The sequence below is a fragment of the Engystomops pustulosus genome, chromosome 5 (assembly GCF_040894005.1).
Source record: "Engystomops pustulosus chromosome 5, aEngPut4.maternal, whole genome shotgun sequence".
NCBI classification, from domain to species: domain Eukaryota; kingdom Metazoa; phylum Chordata; class Amphibia; order Anura; family Leptodactylidae; genus Engystomops; species Engystomops pustulosus.
In genome coordinates, this window is record NC_092415.1 from 45808913 (window position 1) to 45833258 (window position 24346).

The 24346-nt window shown below is 40.7% G+C and overlaps 1 protein-coding gene across 1 annotated transcript in view; it reads right to left on the minus strand.

Moving 5' to 3' along the window:
- Positions 1-4753: 4753 nt before the first annotated feature.
- CHD7 (chromodomain helicase DNA binding protein 7) overlaps positions 4754-24346 on the minus strand; it is an 81902-nt gene continuing 62309 nt past the window's right edge. Inside the window, exons 16-38 of the mRNA XM_072151840.1 lie at positions 22289-22499; positions 21615-21810; positions 20776-20943; positions 20114-20293; positions 19835-19945; positions 19549-19754; positions 19123-19322; positions 18803-18962; positions 15882-15971; positions 14660-14763; positions 13123-13252; positions 12963-13035; positions 12779-12836; positions 11772-11994; positions 11481-11689; positions 10683-11360; positions 9979-10139; positions 8880-9107; positions 8125-8568; positions 7755-7976; positions 7501-7641; positions 7030-7134; positions 4754-6657 (exon numbers count right to left, since the gene is read on the minus strand). Of these exons, the coding sequence (XP_072007941.1) occupies positions 5761-6657; positions 7030-7134; positions 7501-7641; positions 7755-7976; positions 8125-8568; positions 8880-9107; positions 9979-10139; positions 10683-11360; positions 11481-11689; positions 11772-11994; positions 12779-12836; positions 12963-13035; positions 13123-13252; positions 14660-14763; positions 15882-15971; positions 18803-18962; positions 19123-19322; positions 19549-19754; positions 19835-19945; positions 20114-20293; positions 20776-20943; positions 21615-21810; positions 22289-22499 (5195 nt within the window). The 3' untranslated portion in view covers positions 4754-5760. The remainder of the gene's footprint in view (positions 6658-7029; positions 7135-7500; positions 7642-7754; positions 7977-8124; positions 8569-8879; positions 9108-9978; positions 10140-10682; positions 11361-11480; positions 11690-11771; positions 11995-12778; positions 12837-12962; positions 13036-13122; positions 13253-14659; positions 14764-15881; positions 15972-18802; positions 18963-19122; positions 19323-19548; positions 19755-19834; positions 19946-20113; positions 20294-20775; positions 20944-21614; positions 21811-22288; positions 22500-24346) is intronic.

Here is a 24346-nt window from a genome sequence, read left to right on the forward strand (position 1 = left end):
CCACTGTTTTATCAAGTCAGTGCAGCAGTTTACCAGGATATTTTAGAGCATTCATGCTACCCTCTGCTGAAAAGCTTTTTGGAGGTGGAAGAAAAAAAAAAAAAAAAAAAAAGAGTGCAAATTTCTGATTCATGTTGCACTTAGTGTGGAGATCAACCCTTGCAATGCAAAAATTGAGCTCCTCCCCCAACTGTGGAAAAAAACCGCACCATTATACGCACCAGAAACCATCTGATTTTGTTAATCATATGATACTTTAAGAATTTCTACTGTCAGTAGGGATAGAACATGCTCTGATAATTAAAGGGGGTTTTGCTAATACCTACTAACCTATTCGCTAATTATCCTTTTTTACTAATTAGCCTTCTATATGTGTCATTTCACTTTGTTTCATTTCTCTCATTTTACTGTGATTATAGATTCTGACCGGATGAAGACACCGATACTGTGTTGAAACGCATTGTCAAAAATAATTACTAATAAATAAATATAAAACTTTGGATGTAGCGGGTCAATCAATCCCACCCCTTATTTTTCTTTTTTCTTGCAGACTTCTATCACAGGACGAGTCAGTGCCGGATTCTGCACCACAGGACAGTCAAGAAATAACTGCAACTGTACACCCCCATCAGACATGTATCCCCTATCCTGTGGACATGGTATAAATAAATAAATAAAATTATTGGCAGTAGTTGTTTCTATGTAAAATAATTTCCCTAAGTCACACATAAGGACAGCGAATATTCTAACAACTATATTGAACAATGCATTAAGAGGAAACCAAGGCTGGTCCCTTCCCTTTTACTACTAGGTGGGAAGAACCCATACAAGGCCCCCCTCTTCACAGGAACGGCATTGTTAGTAAGGAAGGTTAGAGGGCAGTTGATAAGAGGTCATGGAAACAGCCTAGTAGGAAATGTGTTCAAAACAACCACCAGGTCGATGGGTGGCACATTCCAGCACCATAATGCAGTAGGTGGCCTTCTTTTCGTTATTTAGTACTCAAGGACATGTAGATTTTAAGCACATGGATGAACCCAAGAACATTGTGTAAATACATTCGTGTTATTTAGTAAGCCATCATGCCCTGCAGCACTAAGACCACTTAACCACGATGATAATTTAGGATCACGGCCATGCCTACAGCCACCTTTAGGATTGAACACTTAGCACTATGTTCTGCTGTGGACACCGTTCTGATTGACAGTAATATACAGTACACGTTTCCAACAATCACAATAAATTTATGGAGAAAGCACCTTAAATATCCTAAGAAGGTGTCAGTCGGGTGGCAGCAGTGGCCCAGCCTATAAATGGAATCCATTAGCCGGTAATTATCATCACAGGTCAAACCTTACATATATTTTATGACACTGTTAGGCACTAAAAGAACACAAACTTAAAAGACAAACTGCTTTATAGAAAGGAAGCACAAAAACATTAACAAATATCACTCGCCATTGAAAAACAGATTAGGGAGGGTATGAGATTATTCTGGCATTCATTAGGCTTCCTGCATGTGATCCCATTAACTACAGCAGTGGGAAGCAGTGGAAACTTACAAGAGTCGTGAAAAAAAAAAAAAAAAAAAAAAGTAAAAAACTCTGCTAGACAGCAAGTGCAGATATTATGCAGCTGCAAGACTGGATCGGAACTTTTTTGTATGCCCAGCGCACTTTGCAGGATGCAAACTGGGGAATGTGATCCCTCTGATGAAGTCTATAGAAAATAACTGCCCAAGGCCACGACGACAAGCAAGAATACGCTCTATAATTTATGGCACTGGTAGTCAGCCCGCCCACAGTGTGGTGCCTGCACCGGTTGTGGGAATGAGCCAATAGACAGTAACAGGGCCTTCTTTTGTTAGCTGCAAAACACTGACTAAGCACAAGGACCCCATTACATGCTGGTGTGCATGAGGCCGAAGTCAAATGGACACCCTTTAATGAAATACCAGCTTACCACCGACACCACCAGTAATAGGAGAAGGGTGCCATCTTTTTAGACTATGACTGGAAGGAACATGGTCACCATCTTGGCACAAGGACCAAAGACTCCAATGGAAAGGTCGTCATGTAGCATTTCGAAGTAGATCAGAATTTTCCGAAATCACAGTGATTCAAGGAGAACATTGTAGTGCAGTGATGAACATGTAGAAATACATCAGTCATAAATTGAGCATAGATCTAGAATTTACAATTGCAGCTCCCTCCATTTATAGAGGTAGGTCTATATAGGTTATATTGTGGCACAACATGAAACAGCAGTAGTGAAAGATGGAGCACAAATGGTTTGAAAAGGGGTTGTATGACGATTATAAAAATTTAGCGGGTGGGCTGGGGAGGGCTTTAAAAAGAATAAATAAAGCTTTACTCATCTCCCCCGGCATCCTGCGGCTGAATATATATGAGATAATGCAGGATATTATATACATTGCATCCACGAAGATAATTACATTGCTCTACCATAGCAACATCTGCACTTCCTGCACTATGTTGAGCAGATTTGCCATCTTTCATGTCCCTTTTAGAGATGGTCAGGAGGGTTCGACCACTTTCCTATGATAGAGACTATTCCTGCAAATGGAAACTTTGATACAATGTTCAAAATCCCCCCCAAAAAATTACAGATAGCCAACCAATTGTCTTTGAACTATTTATGCCAGATAAAAGTAATCATGCGTCAATCTCTGTGAATGTGCAGGTGCCCATAGTCCAACATTAAAGAGGTTCCGCATTAAACACCTATAGCATTAAGTAGGTACCACCAATTGATAGGATTAGGACTGGTGGTTGTATAACACCCAGCACCCCCAATTAGATAGATCAGTGATTAAACATATGCTATGGCTTCTTCAGTCTTACAAACACAATGGGGTATATTGCCAGCTAACCTTGTAATGGTGTCACCAGATAACTTCATATTATTTTTAAACAAGCTTCTATGGTTTTCCTTAGGAACTTTTTTTTCAAATAGCAATCCTCAATCCTCTCATTAACATATAGATTTACTATAGAAGATATTACCTCTACAGAAAACTCCAACATAGTCTTCATGATTAACACACTTTGTACAATTTTTCAATTGGCTTGCCCCCAAGAACGTCACACCTTGCAGAGGACAGAAGTCCTTGCATATAAGCGGTACCAGCTGCCGGTATTCCCAGGCAAGTGTCAGGGCCCAAGCCTAACAGCACCTGGGGGTAGGCACCAATAAGTGATGCTCTGTGTACTGCAGGATGGAGGTGCCGGTGTCTCTACGCTGAATTCGCTGTGTGGTTGCCGACAGGAGAGCCAGGTAGAGAGTGGGAGCCACAGGTAGGCAATACTGTAACAGCCACCTGAGGTAACACTTTTTTTACTGGTCACATTTATCCATGGTGGCCAAGGGGGGCTGTATATAGTGAATCCATGGAAGGCTGTATATAATATAACCCATATTTTTTTAATTGCATTATATCAAAACATAATGCAAAGACTTCTCGTCTGTCGGCTGGACTACAGAGCCGGTATTGTATTAACCGTTATAGGCCCAAAAAATAGTTGTATAAAACTCAGAGCAGGTCCTAATCCTGCTCGCTTTTGCACTTGGGCACTCCTATAGAAGTCTACGTGAAGCTAAGAACATACAGATGCCAACCAGATGTTCTGTGTTCCATTTGTATTTGCAGATGAGTTGCTAAGAAACACAAACATGTGACCTTCAAGGGGTTGGGGCAAACAAGTTACATAATTTACCAACCTTCTGTTTTGTTTTTTTTTCTTCAGAACTGCAAAAACGGATGACATACAGGTGACATGTAGCTCGGCAACGGGTTACATAAATGGCACAAAAATGGATGAGTTATTTACGGCATGAGAACAGCACAACTAGCTAGACTAAGACTGCATCCGGTGTTTTCTAATGGAAAATATCACTTTAAGGTAGATTCCAAACAGCAATTTTTTTTTTAGCAATACAGGTTAGCAGTTTGGTCATCCTATAACTGCAGCATAGCAGGACCAGTGGTCCTTGTGCTAGTGCTGGAGATGGGCAGGTTATATTAAAGGACACATGGCAAACTAGGTTTTAGCGCCCATATGGCGATAGAACGATTTCTGCGTTGTGCAGTTGCACTTGGGATTTGTACGGTTCTGTAACCACGTTGTAGGAATAATGTCAGAGGTCAGTGGATGCTGAAAAATCAATACTTTATGTCGGACAGCTTCTGGTTTTCAGAAAACTGGGTCAGTTTCATGTTTACTTGGCACAGCATTTGCTGTCTATGTAAGCCGTACAGTCCTCAGAATACCACTGAGTCAGTCTCGAGCTGACACCATTGTATTGTTTTTCTACCCATTAACCACAGATAAATGACCTACATATTGTGCCTATTAAAGCCTCGTTTTTCCTATGCCCGTTTGTTGCTACGAGTTCTACATCTCCCTGTACAGACCATTCTGTTTTTTTTTATTTTTATTTTTATAGGTTAGCAATGTTTGAAGAAAGTGTAGTCATTGTGCCAAACCAAGATCGATCAGTTTTTGCACGGCCAGCCCCCCAACCCACCCCTTTGTCACCCTCTCCCTTAAAGTGGTTAACTTGCAATAATGAAATAAGATAGCCGACCCACTAAACAAATCTCAAAAGAAAAATATACAAAAGCCATAATACTGTATTTGCTTCTATTGTGAATACAAAATATAAAGTGGTGTACACCAGTTCTGATTTGGTTTCCTTAGACACGTCTACGTTTTCTAATTACATCACTGCATCTCATGGATCACTTTTATTAAAAGCATCATTACTACTGTTGGCAGCAATTTACAGTTTATCTTACATGATAGCAGTTTCAAAAAAAACAAAAAAAAAAAAACAACAAAAAAAGAGAAAAAAATAACACAAACATTTACAAAGTCATGTCTGTAAACTTCAAGGCTAGTTTAGAGTTGAGGTAATGCTGTTTAGCTTTGTGGCTAAAGTAACAATGTCCTTTAAATTAAAAATAAAAAGGAAAAAACAAAAAAGGTACCTGATTTTTTTTTTTTTTTAATTTTTATGCTTAAACCAGTGCATTATAAAATTCATGAGACGACTTAACTGTAGTTTTTGTCCTGTAACGACTTTAGCAGTGAGTGTGTTAAAAACCAAAAGAAAAAATCCCCAAAACAAAAAAAAATATATATAAACAGGATACTTTTCACATTCAACAGCTGCCTTGTATTGCTGTGCCTCTAGACAGAGACGTCACTACATCATGGAGATTGTCTGAAACGGTTGTGTGTGTGGAACCCTCATATACAGTCAAAAAAGGTAATGATATGTAAGAAATTCATCTTGACCTTCACAGCAAAGGGGAAAAAAAAATAGACAAACAAAAAAAAGATAAATAACTTCATAATTCCTTAAGCAGCCTGTCCTTCGATTTGCACCATTATTCCAAAAAAAAGTTGCTGCTTTCGTAATACCAACGGTAAATAAAAAATAAAAATAAACCATTGCAGCGCATTATGTAAATTTCCTTTAGAAAATAAAAATGTCCTCCAAAACGGTTTTCGAAGAAATGATAAATAATGCACTGCACAATACTTAATGACCAAAATACCTTTTTTGACACATCTGAGTGACATGACTGGGATTTTTTTTTTCCTTTTTTTTTGCTACACTATTTTACAGAACAGCTTATAAAAACTAGTTATGGACATTTACTGTGAGTGTAAACAGTAGGACTACCACTTGAAAAAAAAATTTTTTTTTTTTATAGAACACTGTAACAGACTGTTATTCATCGTTGTCCTTGTCGTTTTCTTCCCCGGCACTGGGCGAGTCCATTTCGTCTCCATGTGCGGTTTCATCTTCCAAAACGGATGAATCTGCAGTTTTGTCCAGGGTCTCCTCTACGTCACTGGCTTCCTGACTCTCTGCTTCCCCTTTGTCAGTGGCCTTGTCTTCACTAGAGCTTACTGCACTTTGAAGTCCAGCTAGTGATGGGAAACCAGGCAGTGTCAATCCTCCAAGCCCTGGAGGTAGAAACATGGATGGGTAGAACAGGCCTGGAGCCATGGTGGACAGTAGGAAAGGACTAAAGGCCAGAGGATTTGCAGCTAACCCAGTTGTGGTCGTAGCAGCAGTAGCAGCACCAGAGTCAGTAGCATTAACAGTGTCTGTAGTTTTCTCAGAGTCTTTGCCGTCCTCATCATTTTCTGCCTTCTTCTCGTCAGACTTTGAAGTGCCATCTTCAGTTTCTCCTTGAGTGGAAGCAGTAGTAGAATTACCACTGCCAGCTGCTAAGGGGTTATTTAGAAGTCCACCAAGCCCAAACATGTTGGGCAGCCCTGCCATGCCTGGCAGCATCAGAGGCAGCATTGCGGCAGGGTTTTTAGCATCGCCTCCAGCTGCAGCAGCTGTTGCGAGACCTGGAGGGAACCCCATAAGACCAGCGAGCTGGAGAGACTGCAGATTCTGAAGATTCTGAAGACTAGCGAGATCCATTCCAGCAAACAAGCTATTCATCAGCAACGGGTTTATTCCAGACGTTGAGGCTGCAGCAGCAGCAGCGGCTGCCGCAGCTGCTTTGGCAATTTCACTTTTTGGCCTTCTCCCTCTTCGGCTAGCTCCCTCTTCCCTTACAACAGGTCCAGTCAGAAGTCGGTCAAACATTGACTCTGGTACAAAACCCTGAAGGAGATAATAATTACAATTAGTAAAGGAGCAAAGAGCCATTAGTATGACATCAACTAAAAATGTAACAAAAGGGACAACAAAGTGTCCATCTGGCCCTCCAAAGCTCAAGCTGCCGATACAAACTAGAGCATTTCTACTGAACATACAGTTCTCAGTGGGAAAGACCAACCATCTAAAGTTTATGGGGGCATACTGTCTCTTCCCAGAGCGGAAATTTAAGAAAAGAAGTTTCTGGAGTTTTAGATACAGACTTTCTTCCCTACCGAGAGGACCAAAGATGTTCAGAGATAAAAAAAAACAGTATGATCACAACTGAGCCTACTATTAAAATATCAGAAATCGTATCAAAAAGAAGACTGTACTTACAGACTGTTTAACAATGTCTGTCCAATCTGGAGCTACAGCAAACTCTGGGTTCTCTTCCAACCAGCGAGGAAGATCCCTCATAGGAGGGGCCATTGCACCGCCCATCTGTAACAAAAAAAATTAAAATAAATGTGAAACCAATATTATGGATTTAAAAAAAAAAAATTAGGATACCATTATATAAAAAACCCATATTTTTTCCATTAACGCTACTTATCCTCACTCTTATGAGGAGCAATTTTTTACTTATCCCTTATCCTGTGGATAGGTGTTGTTGTTAAAATGGGATAACAGAGACATCTCATCCTGCAACCTGTACTGCAGCTCCAAACCCAGGAGGGAATTATATTTTTACTCATTCAAAGTCTTTCTTGATGAGAACTCGCTTATATAGTCACTTAACGAAGGAGTGTAACATCTGGTGAAGCAACAATGCAATATTCACAATCATTGCACAATCAAAATCATTACCTTCTTTCCATTTCGTTTATTGACTACAGGCACTCGTTCATCTCCCGTTAACGTATTAATATCCAGTTTGTTAGGATTCCGACATCTATGACGTTTCTGCTTCGGCTTTTGAAATGGTGAGAACAACATATCTGTGCTCTTCTGTTGATATTAAAAATACAGTTTGTTTGGTTAAAAGAATGAAACGTTACTGGTTATGTCCTCCTCGAGTTAGCGTTCAAAATGTATAAAGTGGTGCATTTTATAGTACTTACTGGTACATAACTTGGCATATCAACAGTGTATGTAGGATGTAATTTCAACCATTCAACCAAATCTTTATTTTTGGGCGCATCCTCCCCCACAAGTCTGGTCCCATCCTCCAAGTTGATAACCGGGATCCGGGTCTCTGGCTCCAGTTGCCCGGGAGATGGAATGTTTCTGGCTGGTGGTGTTTCAATATCTTCCTCATATGCTTTGGTCACATCAGTATCGTCCTTTAGAGACAAAAATTAGGATAAAATTATTTTTGAGAAGTCATTTTCATTTTTTTTTTTCAATAAGCAATTTTTTTGGACATGTTAGACCTTTGGTAAAATTATAGTAACCCTTTTTATATTGAGCTTTTTTTTTATATTTACTTACAGCAGATAATGAACTCCGCTTGTTGCTCATAAATAAAAGATCGAGACCTTCCACATTTTTCCTTCTTCCCCTTCTCCTCTTCATTGGAGGCTCTCCATCCATTAAGGAACCGTTGAGAAGATGCCTGGTAGGTGTGCAAGAAAGACCTGCCTGCAGTCGCTCCATTTGAGTTTTGAAGGCATCAGAGACGGGGGTGGAGGAATTAGGCAAGATAAACTTAGAAGTAAGAGATGCAAAATTTGAGGTAGAACTTGTCGCCTCCCTGGAGGCATTTGATAAATCCACAACAGTCTCTTGTCCATTTTCTGCCCCGACTTGAGATCCACGCAGCTGAGCAACCATCTCCATAAGATTTCTCCGCTTGGCAGCCCTTTCTGCTTCAACCTCAATTTTCCTTCGCCGCCGCCTGCGCCTATGTGGTACAGAGAGGCTCAACGCAGCATCCTGGAAGGGAGCAAAAGATTTTCAATATTAAGCAAAGAAAAGTAAAATGTATATTGTAGGATATGGTAGTCCGCATAGGTACCGGCTTACCACATTTGTGCAATATGCAAAGATTGTGATGTCAAGTACCCTTTTGCCACAAGTAGGTACACATTGTGGCAAGTTTAGGATTATGCAGCATATTGTCACATTTTGTTTTTGTTGGCCACATATCCCACTATTCTATAACCTCTACTAAATTTTTGCTTGTCAAGAGGGAAAAAACAAACTGCACATTACAACAAAACACCTGCACATTGAGCATAACTTGCCTGAGACAGTTGTGGAGAAGCACTGATATCTTCGCTTCCACTGAAGTTGCCCTGGGCCACCATGGAGAGCTCAGCGAAGCTTCTCTTCTGCAGCGGGCTGTCCATAGCAGTTGGTGTGTAGCCAGGGATGAGCCCCGGGAACTCAAACATCTGGCGTCTATTTACTGGCCACTTTCCTTTCAGTACAGTCTCACAGATGTTGTCTAATCGATTGATCATCACACGATCCTGCATTATTCCAGAAAAAAAAAGCACAAACGACACAAGAAATTAGGAAAATAAGTTGCCCTCACTGTTTGCGGTTTGACAAAGAAAAGTAATTCCTCCCTAGTCCTCAGATAAAGCTTTTTCTTTAACTACTTTTTCTTTTTTGTTACCATTCATTTAACCTGTGTGAGTCTAAGAAGCTCTTTCAGCCTTGTGTATTAAGGAGACAAAAGAAGAGTTACTGCAGGGGGTAAAATAGTAGGCAGTGTCTGCATATACGCTGAACTCCTACTGTTTGAGGCTGCAGAGCATTGTTTCTTATAATCATCAGCTGGTGAGCAAAGAAAGAAACATCTGCTTCCAGTATCTAACCATCGGCAGAGTTCTTCAGAGCTTGTCGGCCTGGGTTTCTGAGCGGCTCCTCATTAGCGTCAATACTAATAAAGTTCAGCATTAGAAAAACTTCTCCACATCTACAGAATGTCAATATTCATCCCGTAACCTTGACCACTTTATCTACTCCATAGGTCATTTCTCAATTAAAACAAAATATAGTGTCTTTACATTAAAAATCATCTCGGACCCTCCCTTATCCCTGATTGAAAGACAAAGACAAATACACGCCAACTTTTACTGTGCAAGAGCTATTGTCATGTTTTTTTTTCTTAGAAAACCCCTGAAAACAGACACTGCTCAAAGACCACAACCAGAGCACAACAGCTGCTGCAAACCGCCTCCTTTCCACAGGAATAAGCCTATTAGTGTCTTGTTTTTATAACCAGATGGCCGTGTCATGGTGATTAGGAGGCTTTTTTGCCTTAATATAATCTAAAACATACAGTGAGCACATCACAGCCATATAGTAGATTGTGAACTAGAAGGAGAACCATACCTTGGGCCAGAAAGAGAAGGAAAATGTCCTCTCACGAAGCATATGAAGTCCAGACTGATCACAATCTTCCAAGTAAAAGGCATCGCGGGTTTCGTCCCTTGCTGTACTGAGGGATGCATTGCTTTCTTCATCAAAGTTCTTGTCTTGTGAAGTTATTCCAGCTGAAATAATAATAGGTTAATAAATATATAAGGAAAAAGAGGAAAACGTCACAAAATATTTGCACATTGTAATGATTTCAACCAGATTTTTAAAAAACTATTCTTTGTAGGAGCTATTGACTTCAATTCTTTGGAGCCCAACTAACTTGGCTGGATCGGTCAAATAGTTGAAGTCTATATATTGCAATGCAACAAACATAAGTCAGTACACAAAGCAAAAGTAATGATTTGTTTGCAGGTTATGTACCATCAAGCAGCTCAGCCCTACTGAAATAGATGGGAGACTGAACTGAAAATACCAAACAAACAGTGAACAGCAACCATTGTTTTTTCTAATCCTGGCTAACTCTCTTAATTCTTGAATTAATTCAGCTCTTCCACTATTGAATTTTATGGTGAAGAGCAAGAGTTTAAATCCCACCCAACACCTTATTTACGTAGGGCAGGATTACCACGTTATAAAAACGGAGCCAAGCCTTGTAGAGAAGAAAGGAGATTAATTTACACTGAAGACATGAGTACAATGAAACATTTCAGGTTTACCTTCTGCTTGAGAGGACTCTTCAGATTTGTCATCATCATCATCTAATTTTTCTTCATCTTCTTCCGAGCCCTTCTCCGAATTGGATTTCGGATCAACGTCTGGAGTCATTTCGGCTTCTTTAACTTCATGTTTGACAAGGACAGATTCAGGGTCAGGGTCACTCTCCTGTTTTACAGGCTTCTCATCAGACTCCACTTGTTCCTCCTCTTTTACTTCCGCTTCTTCCTTTATTTCAACATCTTCAGCCTTTTCAGACTTCACCTCTTCCTGCTCTACAGCCTTTTCATCCCTCACTGGAGTGGAGGGCATTATGGGTGGTGTATCACTATAACTAGAGCCAGGTGGTAAAAGAATGGGCATGTTTGGAGGTGCACCACCTCTGTTTTGAGCAAAATTTCTATGTGCCTCCAGGAAAGATAATTCAGGATCATTGAGGATGTGATAGTCTGTCCTACTAACACCATGTTTTGCAGCACCAATGAGTAAGTCTCGGTCATGCTTCCCACACTCCCACCACTCTGGTAGGTCAAGGCTTGGCTGGCATAATTTAAGCCGTTCATTCAAATGGGGGTGATGAAGAACTTGTTCCCTTATTTTGCGCAGAAGTTCAATGCGGTAAAGTGTTCTAGAAGCACGTTCCTCGGTTATAGGTTCAATCATAGAAAGATCACATAAATCTATAAAGCGAAACATAATAAAATTGTAAAAAACTCAAATAATTCAAGACTATTGATCAAAAGCTAAACTAACCCTTTAGAAAAGTAACCATTCCCAAAATTGCAGAGTACCATACGTACCATCTTCGGGCTTGTTTGACATGCGACACACTCTTCTACACATCGTCACAAAGCAGTTGAAATACTTCTCCAAACTGTCATCAGATTTCTTATCGAGGCGTGCAAATGCTCTAAACTGGTTCCAGTCAAACTTTTGCTTAGCTGTGTCAACCACCACTCCAAAAGTAGACACAACTCTGTAGAAGTCCGCCTCTTCACGCCTTGTCCACCTTCACAAAATGAAAGTGGTTTTAGATTGCATCCATCGGCATGAAAATGGACAACAGCTCTATACAAGTATTAAGGACTCACTTTTGCCTTCTCTCTGTGATAATTGCTTCTCTTTCTGCTTCCAGGGCTCTTACTTCTTCCCGAGGTCTTCGTCTTCTACGATCAGTCTTCATTTGTGCTTCTTGTCTCATTTGTTGTCGCTTATAGCTGCGCTGATAGGCAGTGATGAGCCGCCGTAGGCGGGTAGTGAGCGCTGAGGTATGGGGCCAGTATAGTTTGCCCTCTGCACTGCCCTCGCCTTTTTCTGAAAAAAAAAAAAAAAAATCGTGTCAACCTTTGTGATTTTCATAATAAGATTTTAATCCTTTCACTGGTATATTGAGCAACATCCCCACTTGCAACATGGAAAGAAACTGCATAGATCATTGGTCTCCAATATATGGGTATATGGGTATATTCACAAATGCAGGAGTGGTCATAATTTAAAAAAAAAATAATGAGGAGGCTGAAGTTTTTCCAGTAAAATAATAAAAACCTGCAATTGTGGAACTCAAAATACTGAATTATAAGTTTGTGTAGACTATCTGGAACAGTTTGTATCCAACTTTCAGTGCACTGAAGCCTAATGAAATCTACCATCAAAACTCAAGCATGGAGAAACCAGGGACACTTACTTATTAGATCTAGGTACCATGTGGGAATCCTCTTATATTTTTTTTATCCATGGCCTCCTTTCTTCACATGAACACCCTGTGAAGCTGTAGCACAAAAGGAGCTCCGGTGGAACTCCCCAAACCCCTTCTGGCTTATTAGCATAATTTTTATTTTTGAAGGAAGCAAGCCATGGATAACAAATATAAGATTATAACCAGTGTCACGGTGCCTGGATCTTTGAGTACATGTCCCTGGTTTACCATGCCTCAGATTGATGGTAGATTTACTTTTTGGATTTAGAGTTTAGAAAGTTGGACCATAGATTCACCTCAAACAAAAATTAAAAGAAAAAACACCTCCCCGATGTTACATAAAAATTTGCAAGGATATGCATAACACTATAAACTTGACTTGTGTCAATAGGTATTTCTTACCTTGTGCATCAACATCCATGATTTCTTCTTTGTCCTCTAGAGGAGAGTTAGCATACTCCTAAAGGGAATAATAAGCAAAAGTTTAGGGAAAAATCGAGCATTTATGAGTCTGCTGGTGCATAGCTTCCTTTCCAGTTGTCACAATATTTTACAATTCCATATGTTGAGCGCCGTATGTCCTTACATCAATGTCATCTTTGAACTGAAGCCTTGTGGGTTTGTATTCTGGATCTTCATCCTCCCGGTCAAAGTCTCCTCTGTCGAAGCAAAATAAATGAATTAAGTTTTAGCACCAAAGCCACAATTTACATACATTACAAAATATTGCTTAAACTGTAACATACCCGTCTCCACCATCTGCCAGCATATCTGTCCCCCTCTGCTCCGCGGCAATCGCTTTAGCATCAGGCATACCAACCCTCTCCAGGAAGCATAGAGTTGAGTCGGCCCGCATAGAATTGTACTTCTCATACCCTACGGAAGAATAATCATAAGTTACAAGGAGGAAAGAGAAACATTACGTTCTGACAAAGTCTCTTACTTCAGATGAAATGTTTTACACCTGACCTAAACTGCTGTTCGACCATTACCCCCTCTCATTATAGTAACACAAAGAAAGGAAAAAGGAATAAGTTGCCACCAGTTACAGGAAAAGCATTGTCCATATATTTGATTTTCATCTACAACAGGAAAACAGTAAGTTAATGCTTTTTTTAGGTTGTCTACGTTACGTGGCCCGCCCTCTATTCTAACCCATTGTTTTGCGGTCGTTCGGCCAAGCTCCGGCCTAAATTTTTAACCGTTCTTTTTCCATCATCACTCCGCAAATAAGGGCTACATGAAAGGCCATCGAACCTGTCTTATTAGGTTTCGTGTGATGTATGTCAGAAAGATGACACTGTTCCCTCTACGGTTTTAACGCACTTGTTTTGCTTTTTGCTTTTTTTTTCTAACTGGTTGAAGTGACTAGATAGAAAATGGCACATCCCAACAGTGCACTGCAGGAGAATGGTTTTAGATCTGACTAGCCTCAGCTGAGGCCCCCCATTTAGGAGAAAAGCAAGAGGCCGCTGTACATAGGCAGAACAGCACAATTCAATTAGGATTTGTACTACAACACACTTCTCCTAACTGCTGTAGAGCCTGGAGCCAAACTGTAATCATGAAAGGTTTTATAAGCCATCATTCTCCCCTTTAGTCAGGCCATGCTGCTGAGAATACGCCTGCGACCTCCAGAGAATTGGGATTATAATCAGGAATCGCTCACTGTATATATCATGCCAGCTCTGCATCCCCGAGCCTTTCAAAGTTAACAAGGCTGCATCCCACTCAAGGGAGCTGGGAGTTCTCGGCGCTGACATTTGTGAAATATTGCTTGGAACAAAGCCCAGGAGGCACTTGTACAGATTAATAGCAGAGGTTAAGCCCACCATCCACTTTGACACTGGTTGGCAGAGTTAGCATAGAAAGCAGTGCTAGAAGCTAAGTTTATGGGAGATCTATTGCGCCGCTCCGCCATTATTACTACAAATAAGGATTTACTTTATTTATAGATCCATGTTAAATATTTTCATTCTCCACCCACATCTCTTGGATGTCTCACAAAAAGTGAATTTTTCTGAACTTCACTAATCGCTAGAGAAGAGCTGTAGTGTCCCTAGTAACTTTTTAGCCAATCCAGAAAGAAATTCTGAAAACATTTGGTCAGATTTCCAAATGCTTGACAAGAAGTGACTCTAAGAAAATCGGTACTACAAATTTGGAAGAGGAGCAAATCATTGAGAGGAAGGTCAATATCCACTTCGTCCATCATTTAAGATTCCTGTAGAATCTAGAAAGCCATAACCTAGAACCCTGAGCCAACAGCTTAAGCGGACATACCATGCTTGAAGACGCCAATTAAGAGGGACTTATCAGCTTCATTGTCCCACCAGTCAGCAGGGACTTCTGCATGGAACGGCTCCGGTATCCAGATATCTACTTCACTGGAAACGAAAGACAGAAATAGACAGTGGATAAGGTCTCTAAAGTAACCGGTCACATTAAAAATGCAGCGCTATAAACAGCGCCTTATAGAGCAAGTGGAGCAGAGTAAATTAATTAGATCGTGTTTGGAAATATTTCAGCATAACTTTATGTTCAGATCTGTACTCAATCTGGTGTAAGGGTTCTAGTGAGTAGTCCCACTTGGGATAGGCAGCCTTCACTGTAGGAAGAGTCATACAGGTAAAGCTAGGTAAATCATCAAGTAGGACCCACTGGACACCCAAGCACAGGAAAAACAGATAATTGAATAAAGTATGCTGGAACGTCAAATAAAAATGGTATCTCAATCGGCTATGCTGATCTGTGTATTAGACTTTATTTTAATCATGAGAAAAAGTCATAACATTTTTACAATCCCAAATTTTCGTCATACAACTAAAGTAAATATTTACATGTGGATATTAATTATGCAGCGCCCTGCACTGGAAACGACATGTTGACTTTCATGTAAGAGAATGGACAGTCTAACTTTTTTCCTTCAGGATGCGTTCACACATTGCGTTTTTGGATGCGTTCACACATGGCGGTTTAGATGCGTTATTAAACACATCCCAGAAACGCGTGCGTCTAAAATGCAAGAGTTTTTACATGTTACAATGCTTCGGCTGCTTTGAATATTGCTGGAATGTGAATACAGCTGCTTACACTTACAGCCTAACCAAACACATGGTAATATGTAATGTGTTTTTAGATGCAATGGGGTTAAAAATGCATCCAAAAACGCCCTGTGTGAACACACCCTCAAGGATGTGCACCAGTTTTCGCACATTACTTTGACGTTAGACTATCCAATTTTATGCTGGGCTATAACCTATTTTTATTGCAGTTAAATAATTGCAGAAAGCCATAAAATGTAATCAATACTTGACATAAATTTAACATTTTACATAAAAAAGAAAGTATAAAGTACCCAGTTGGCAAAAGGGTTAAAAGGGAAATAAAGTCCATAAAAAGTAGAGGAGAAAAATCAAGAACGTAAAAGGCGTAGAGCATAATTAGTAACAGCAGGTACAGACCTTGCTCTTCTGTGACAAGGACAAGCCGTACATTCACTAACCTTGAGTCAGCACCCTCTAAGATTTTGTCAGCTTGGTCCCCTATCACTTCTTGCCTGAGATAGTACAGCATGCGGACACGCAGCAGGACCCTGGAGAGGAAGAGAAGAGAGGGGGTGAGGGGAGAAATTCTTAACTTCAGAATTGTTTGCCAACAGTGGCTTTTGGCAGCTGCTGCTGTTCATCCATCATCCTGCCAAGGCTGATTAGCCATGCTGTATGGTAGGCTTGAAGCGTGACAGATGGTGGCATATAATCACCTCTGTGTGGTGCTTTCTGCTGGCTTCCAACGGGCCTGCCTGGCAACCGCTCACGCTGCACAGGGAGGGAGCAGGCTGGGCCCAGCCCAGGCGCATTACATTTAGTCCTACCTAGTGCAGCTTGTGAAGTTCAGACACGTACTGCACCGCTGCCTCTGAAGTACTGGAGCAAGTTTGTAAACAACTGAGCAGATGGCTTTCAGTAACTGTTCTGCTTCATTATCTCATAAAATTTCCTCAGCTGCTGCCTTAATACCATTTTTGGAAGCACATCAGAAGTTGCAAGGATAAACGAGATCTATAATCTGTTTTTTTTTTTCCTCCCGTCTTTTTTTAAACCACCGAACAATAAACCCTCACAATGGGATGGTGGGTTTTTTTTTTCGGATTATATAACTATTTGTTTTCTGTAAGAAAAGCCAGTTTTATAGAGCTATAACCACTTGCAGCCCGTCCTTGCAGGAAGCCCGCAGAGCCTGCCGGCTTTAACTATACGGTGCACTGGGGAGACGTCAATGTCACTTTGCAGGTGAACTTGAGGCGCTCTTTCAAGCAAAACCATTCAGAACTAGAGACTAAACTTCAGGAACTGCACCCGTGCCAGAGCTTGGATGAGCAAGTTCACGGTACATGCATGAAGGAGGGTCAGTCAAGGACGTCAGCACCAATGCTACAGATTTAATCTGTTTAGGGGTAACAAAACCATGAAAATTAAAGCTAGTATTTGGGTTAAAGTGGCCAATTCCACAACTAAGGCCTTTTGGCAATGTGCTAGCCATTGTGTCAGCAGCGAGCATGCGGCTTCAGGCATTTTAATATTGTCATACACACAGCTCCATGTATGAGCCAACTATCCAGGCTGTAAATTTTAGAGCAGGTCCAATTCCGGCCCTTGTTTACGATCCGGTGGCCCTTTTCTGTTGTAATTGGTGCATAAAAGGACCGCATATACCGATGACACAGGATTGCACATGTTTCAAGAGCCCAAATCGAGGAAATAACTAGATGGTAACACTTCATCTTATGCACCTAGTAATGAACAGTGCTTCAGGAAAGACCGGGATGACACCCCACCACACAGGGTAATCACAGTTATTGGAGTCTGGTGCTTGCTGGCTATATAATTAATAGCTAGATGCATTATTGCAGAGACTAGTGGTTAGCCAGATGTTTAGGATATTCTGCTTGAATGCAGGTCTGTGGGTTATGGCTGACTCATTTATCTATGCCGATGTGCAGCCTCGCTAGGTGGTATTGCACAGCATAAGCCAACCGTGGTCCTTGAGCCGAAACGTCATCTCTCGGCAGGTGGCAGTCCTTTGGACAGGACTTGCTCTAGTTAATGAGCTCATAGCCACCCTTGCTGAGGTGCTCAATACCTCTTAAAATAAGCATAAAGATACATCAAATACACAACCTAGAAGTGAATGTAGGACTATAATTAGTCAATAATAACTAAATGAACTGCAACCCTTCTGGTTCATGTATGGACTATATGTGGAGTTAACACCCTGATGACATTTTCAGCAAATGTCAGGCAGCACTTGATGAAACAAAATCACCTACTGTAAATGAAAGTAAATATCACATAGATATAGGGTGAGGGAACTGCTGCTCTAAGAAGCCAACATATAACTTCTTCAATTTGAAAGCCCATTAAAAGGTGCAACACTATTGCTGCAAACATTTAACAAGCCTTCGGAATTATTCAATGAAATCAGGTTGTTTGCACAAGATCAGGATTCTGACAGGTTCTTAAAGGCAAGTGATCAACTTTTTTGACTTTAAACCCCAACTCAAAGTCAACCAATATAGCACAATGCCAGATATGAAATGGCCTATTGTCTCTTTACATGACCCTTTATTTCTTGATATGAACACTTATTCCCATCCACTGAATAGGGGGGCCATGTCTGATATTTGCAGGTGGAGTCTGACCAATGGGGCATAGACTGATTACAGGGCTCGAGGTCCTCGGTTTGAATGATCCATATATACTGTACTTCTAAAGATGAAGCTTAACACAATTTCTGACAATTGCTCTTTCCATGCCAAAACTTCACTTAAGAAATATGCAAATGAGAGCTTGGGAGGGGGGTTTGATTGCAAATGCCAACAACTGCCCCCTGTTACTCTTCCACTGCCCACCACCTTCTGGATGGCATGTGTGGGCATAGCCCTAGATAACAGTTAGTTATGGTAAGTAAACCATGGGGACCAACCCCTTTAATAATATCATAAGTTAAAAATAAAGTCCTTAAGGAGCAAATTTTTAACAACCCTGAACCAAATCATAAAAATAAAGGCTGAAGAGTGCCTTCCATATACAATAAAGCACTTTTCCAGGTTGTAGATTTGATAAAATGAGGGTCATACGGTCATGACATCAGGCACGGATTAAAAATTACAGCAACAGCGTCCACATAAGTATTCAGAATAATTTTGAATGTGTACTTAAATGGATAACGTGTAACAAAAAAAAAAAAAAAAAAAAAAGAAAAAAACACTAATCACACATTTGCCTAAAATGTATAAGCAAAAGTAGTGAAAATTCACACACTCAGGAGCTGCACTGAACACTGACCTCTTTGTGGTCATAGTGTGAATCACTGCTGTTTGCCCGTGTGGTCACACCTTAGAAGAAAGCCACTTTCACTACTTACTTGTTACAGTGATGCTTTAGATGCTTTTTGTAGCTATCCTCCTGGAACAAGGCGTCAGGGTTACAGCTTTGGAGCCAGTCTGCGTGTTTGAACACAGGCTGAGCGTTCTGGCTTTTCACCTTCTTTCCTTTCCGTCCTCTGGGCACCGGGGCCGAGAGTCCTAAAAAACAAAATTTTTTAGAATTTGCAGCCCTTCATGAGATCGGTAAGGCACAACTTTTTGTTAAAAAGTTGCAGATAAGTTGTGGGTTTTGTTGTGATTGACAACAGCTGTGTACATTTTTTTAATGTAGTAATTCAACTTTTTCCATGTAACTTACCAGAGTGGTTAACCAGAGCACGCGTCTGCCCATCCTTTGTTGGTGTAATGAGGTCCCAGATGAAACTTTTAATATTCTCATCCCCTCTGTAATGGTTCAAACAGTAGACCAAAATGGTACGGCAGATGGTTTCCACATCATGTTCCGAAAGCTGACGCTTGAAACGTCCATGGGAGAGAATATCCACCCAACGGCCCCACCTATGGCAAAAAAAATTGAAAAGGTTCATACAGTGTCCCAAGGGACAAAAGGCAATGAGAGCTCCATAAGCATTCAGATGCCTAATAGGTGATGACATGCGAGCTCAGAATTACATCGCTCATCAAGCAAGTGTTGAAAAGCAAGTGTTCAACAGTTCTGCTTAGTCTGTGTCACGTATAACATACCATGAACACATCCAGCACAGATCAGAGGCAAAGAACGTACCCATAGACCAGTAGATTCTTCTCAACTCGGAAGCATTCACTCCTTGCATAGCCCTGAGACTTGTCCTGAGGCCTTCGTGGTTTGAAGTTGGGCTTGTCCTCAGAATCACTCTCCAAGTCAGAAAATTCCATGAGTTCATCCTCTTTTACTGCACTGTAAAGCCTGGTTTGTTTCCTTACGCGTGGGGTATCAATTACCAGAGTGTTCTGCAAGGCGAATGAAAGCACAAATGAAGCATTTCATCTCATCATGTGCCCTCCACATTAACTGATGTTACCACACTTACCCTTCCATTTAATACATCTAGATCCAGCTCCGCTTTTTTCGCCCATTTTTGCCAGAAATTAGGATCATCTAAAGATATATCTGTCCTATTTCCCGAAGCAACAAAACTGGCCTGAAAACAAAAATAGAATAAAAAGTTGTGAAACAGACAAAAAAAAAAAAGAAGAAGAAGAAAAACTGTTGTGTGTTTATTTTTGTTCTATAATCTATTTAGTATTGGGCATTATATCTTGTGACGATAACCTCTCCCAAAGCAAGGACATCTGAAACCGCAGCGTACCTTGGCAAAGGTTGAGCCCTTTCCTTCAGACTCTATAGTGATGGTGTGAGTTCGTCTGGAGAGAATTTGATCAATATCCTCTTCACAGAACTTGGAGCCTTCGTCTTCTTCATCCATCAGTGCACCATATGCCCCCTTCCGTAGTAGGTCTTCTATTTCCTTCTTAGAAAGCTGTTGTACCTGCAGGAAGTAACGGGAAAACATTTAGTTATTCTCTATACGCAAACACGTTTATTTGTTATGCTCTGTGCATCTCATGTACACAATTAGTAAATGAGCTCATCAATGGTAAGGCTTCTAGTCGTTGCAAAACCTTAGTTTTGCAAGTTATTCTGCTTCATAGACTGTAAGCTCTTGTGAGCTGGGCCCTCACTCCTATTGTTCTATACGACCGTTTGTATTCTGTAATGCAGTATTTTATTTGTACATGTCCCTTATTATTTGTAGAGTGCTACAGAATATGATGGCCCTATGTGAATAAAGATTATTATTAGCAAACTTATAAAGAGCTTTTTAACTTCTCACAAGATGATATAATATATGCACAATATGTTTTACAACTTATGGCCAATACATCGAAACAAACAAAAAATGTTGGTCACTATGGAAAAGTTTCATTGGTGCCGCCATGGAGGATGACCAGAGAAGAAGGTAATGCTTACCCCATTAGTTGCATTTTCCCGTCCGCTCATTGACTGCAATACGGCCTTGTCTAAGCCAAGTTTAAGACTGGCCTTATCGAACATCTCTCGCTCATAAGAATTCCTTGTGATCAGCCGATAAATTTTCACGGATTTACTTTGCCCAATACGGTGGCATCGTGCCTGTGCCTAAAAAAAATGTACGAGTAGGAAAGGACCTTAGGATCTAGAATTGTATGAGCTTCCATAGCATTGCATTAAAATTTTTATAGTATCCGATTTTGAAAGAACGTCAGGTCTCTATGCTACAGATAACTATGCATAAACACTATAGTGTGTGCGCGCAAAATCAGATAACCATGAGGAATCGCTAGAAAATATTGGAAAATTGTATAACTTTTTATGATAAAAACTAACATTAATTTGCTGAAATGGGAATACCCCTTTAAGTTGCGTCTGCATGGGGCAGTCCAGAAGGACATATGGTGTAGAGAATTTTGCTGTTCAAGATGTATCAATTACACGCTCAAAGCAACCAATTGCAGTTTTCAAAATTAATTGTTGACTGCAAGAATGGGACAATATGCAATCAAACTTTGATAGACTTCATGAAGTCCATGGGGTTCTTTGAGGTTCAACAATTGTCCTCTATACACTGATCAGTTGGGGTATAATGTGTTCATAGACATTCAAAATATGAGAACATGACTGCGGCTAAAAAAAATACAGTAATATAAACTAATTTGGCTTCATAACTAAATAGGAATTACATGCACCATCAAAACGTTCAGCATCACCAAAAATAAAAATCGACTAACTCTACAAGAGGAAAAAAAATAAAAAACACCAAAGACTCTTACCTGAAGGTCATTCTGGGGGTTCCAGTCCGAATCAAAGATAATGCAAGTATCAGCAGCAGTTAAATTAATGCCCAGACCTCCTGCCCTTGTACACAGCAGGAACACAAACCTATCAGAATCAGGCTTGGAGAATCTGTCAATAGCAGCCTGACGCAGGTTGCCTCTTACTCTGCCATCAATTCTCTCATATGGGTATCTGAAAAAGAAGGGTTATTATCAAGACCAGTACTTCAATTTATTCTATTTACTTAAAACAAACGCCAACAGCATCCTCCTTGAAAAGGTTGATGTATTTCAACTGCAAACTTGTGAACGGAATTGAAATGAGGGCTGCCGCTTGCCCGCCCGCCTTGTGGCTGCCTGCTCAGCAGCACTGCGGTGAGTCTAGCCCTGCTGCTACAAGTCACATTTCCCATTCAGGAGGAATCTGAACCTGCATTGGGAATTCAAGCTCAAATCAATAAATGTTGGTGATATGAAATAGGCAGTAAACCGAGTTTGCTTTAAATTTTAAGGCCATACGGCTCGAAAGTCTACTTTTCAATTCAAGACACCGATACAATACAGAAGAGGCACACACCCCTCACTTTCCCTCTAGTCAGTCGCCCAAACTGAGACAACTGTGCAAACAGACCATGCGCTTTATCATTCCGCGCTTTTGTGTATGTATTCACCTGCGTTGGATGAGGTAGTCTTCCAGAATGTCCAAGCAACGCACCATCTGGGAGAAGATGAGCACCCTGTGGCCACCAGCCTTCAGTTTTGGCAGCAGCTTGTCAATCAGAACTAATTTGCCAGCGGCCTGGATCATAGCCTGGAGCGGAAAATCTGGAAGGTCACCATTGTGCGCTTCTTTAAACTCTTCCAAAATTTTCTCTTCAGCACCTGTGGAGATTTAGAGACGAAAGGTAAATGGAAGTGTGGGATGTGCAGAACCTTCAGTAGTGCAAATTCTTATCCCCTTTGAATGGCTGAAATCACACAATACCTGTATTTGCATTTAGAAAACAAATTGCATATACTGGTGTTTGACAAGAAGGCGCCAATACGACAAGTGAAATGGTGCTTACTTAAAGGGATAGTTTTGCAAGCAAAGACAGTTTGCACAAAATATTCTCATTTAAAATAAGATTCTCCATCCCAAGATTGTTTTTTTTTGTATGTTGGTTGCTTGAGTGTAAGGCAATCACACAGCCCCATGAGACAAAAAATGCTGAATACATACGGTTTTTGTTAAATAAATTGTACCAGTCCTTACAGTACCAGCACTGCCACCAGATGGAAGGTCCTGTGCGTTATATTTCTGTATAATACAAGAAATTTGCAGTCTGTGAAATAAGACCAACATAAGGGCCTGTTTCCATGGGCTGCACACATTTGTGTAAATCCAGGGGATTGTTCTCTGGTTAGCCCCATTGTTACCTCAAGCTTTTTGCCTTAATGTGCCAAAAAATTGCCTCCAGGCAGGTCTGGAGAGAAAAATTTCAGAAGACCACTGCCTAAAGTTGGCATAGAGTATTGATCAATGAGGAGAACCACTGTTCAGAGATTTGCAGAATCAAAACTACCCTCTAACCATTGGGCACCATGGTGCGAACAGACCGTTAAAAACAAAAAAAAAAACAATTTTTTTCCCTCATCATTGGCAATATTAAATCATATTAGTCGTAATGATAAAATACTGCAGATATGTATTCAAAACGGTACAAATTGAAGAGATCTGTTAACTCTTCCATGCCACAACTAATACCACAGGACACCGCTAAGCCAGGAGAAAATTCCTGATGAAGCAAGTGCATTCTGAGCCCACTAATTGATTGATGAGTCTGGAAACAGGATGTGACGAGAATTAGTCGGCCATCGGTCTGACAAACGAGAGACTATGGTAAAGGCAAGTCCTATCATAAATGCTTAAGGGAAGGGGGGGCTCACAGTCCAAGGGCAGAAAATGCAAGCGGGGCCCCGGAGGAAAGCGCAAGCCAGCAAACAACATCCAAACAGACGGCACATGCAGCTCAGGACTGAGTCAGCAGCGAGGGGCCCGGGGCAAAGTGCCCAGGATGAAATCCGCCCCCACAAGTGACAGCCTTGTCTAAAAATGTTATTGTGAGTGAGAGTCATCGCCTGAGGGAATAGGAAATAGGGGGCTGGAGGACGCTGCACATCAATCACTGCAGGTTACCAGGTTGTAATTAAATATAATTTGCAAACAGTTTTATGAGGGAGTTAGGTGGAAATGCAGATGCGCTCTTTAAAGAGACAGCCACCATCATCCCCCATTTCTTTATAAGCAGCTCTTTTCCAGCACAGTGAAATCTATAGAAATTTTACAGTACGCCGGTTACAATGCATTTATTTACCATAAAGACGCCACAATACATTTATTTTCTTCCCACACAAAAATGACAGAAACCAAGGCCAACCAGTGAGCAAATCTATTCACAATGACCCTCATGTTATATAGTGGAATAGACGCCTTGAGTATTATGGTCTGTTACACAACTTGTTGTGTTGCACACTTCTGATCCACACACAACATGTCTGAAGGCAGGTGCAAATTAGCAGATTGCTACATGGTTTCAGGATTAGGAGGACCAAATCGGTTCATTTCCTAATTATATCAAATCTTTTCTACAACTATATAATACATAACTCTCCTCCCCCCCCCCCCCCATTAAAAAAGTATCGTCATCAGTTTTGACCATAATAAACAGTGCTAGGCCTTGTAGAGT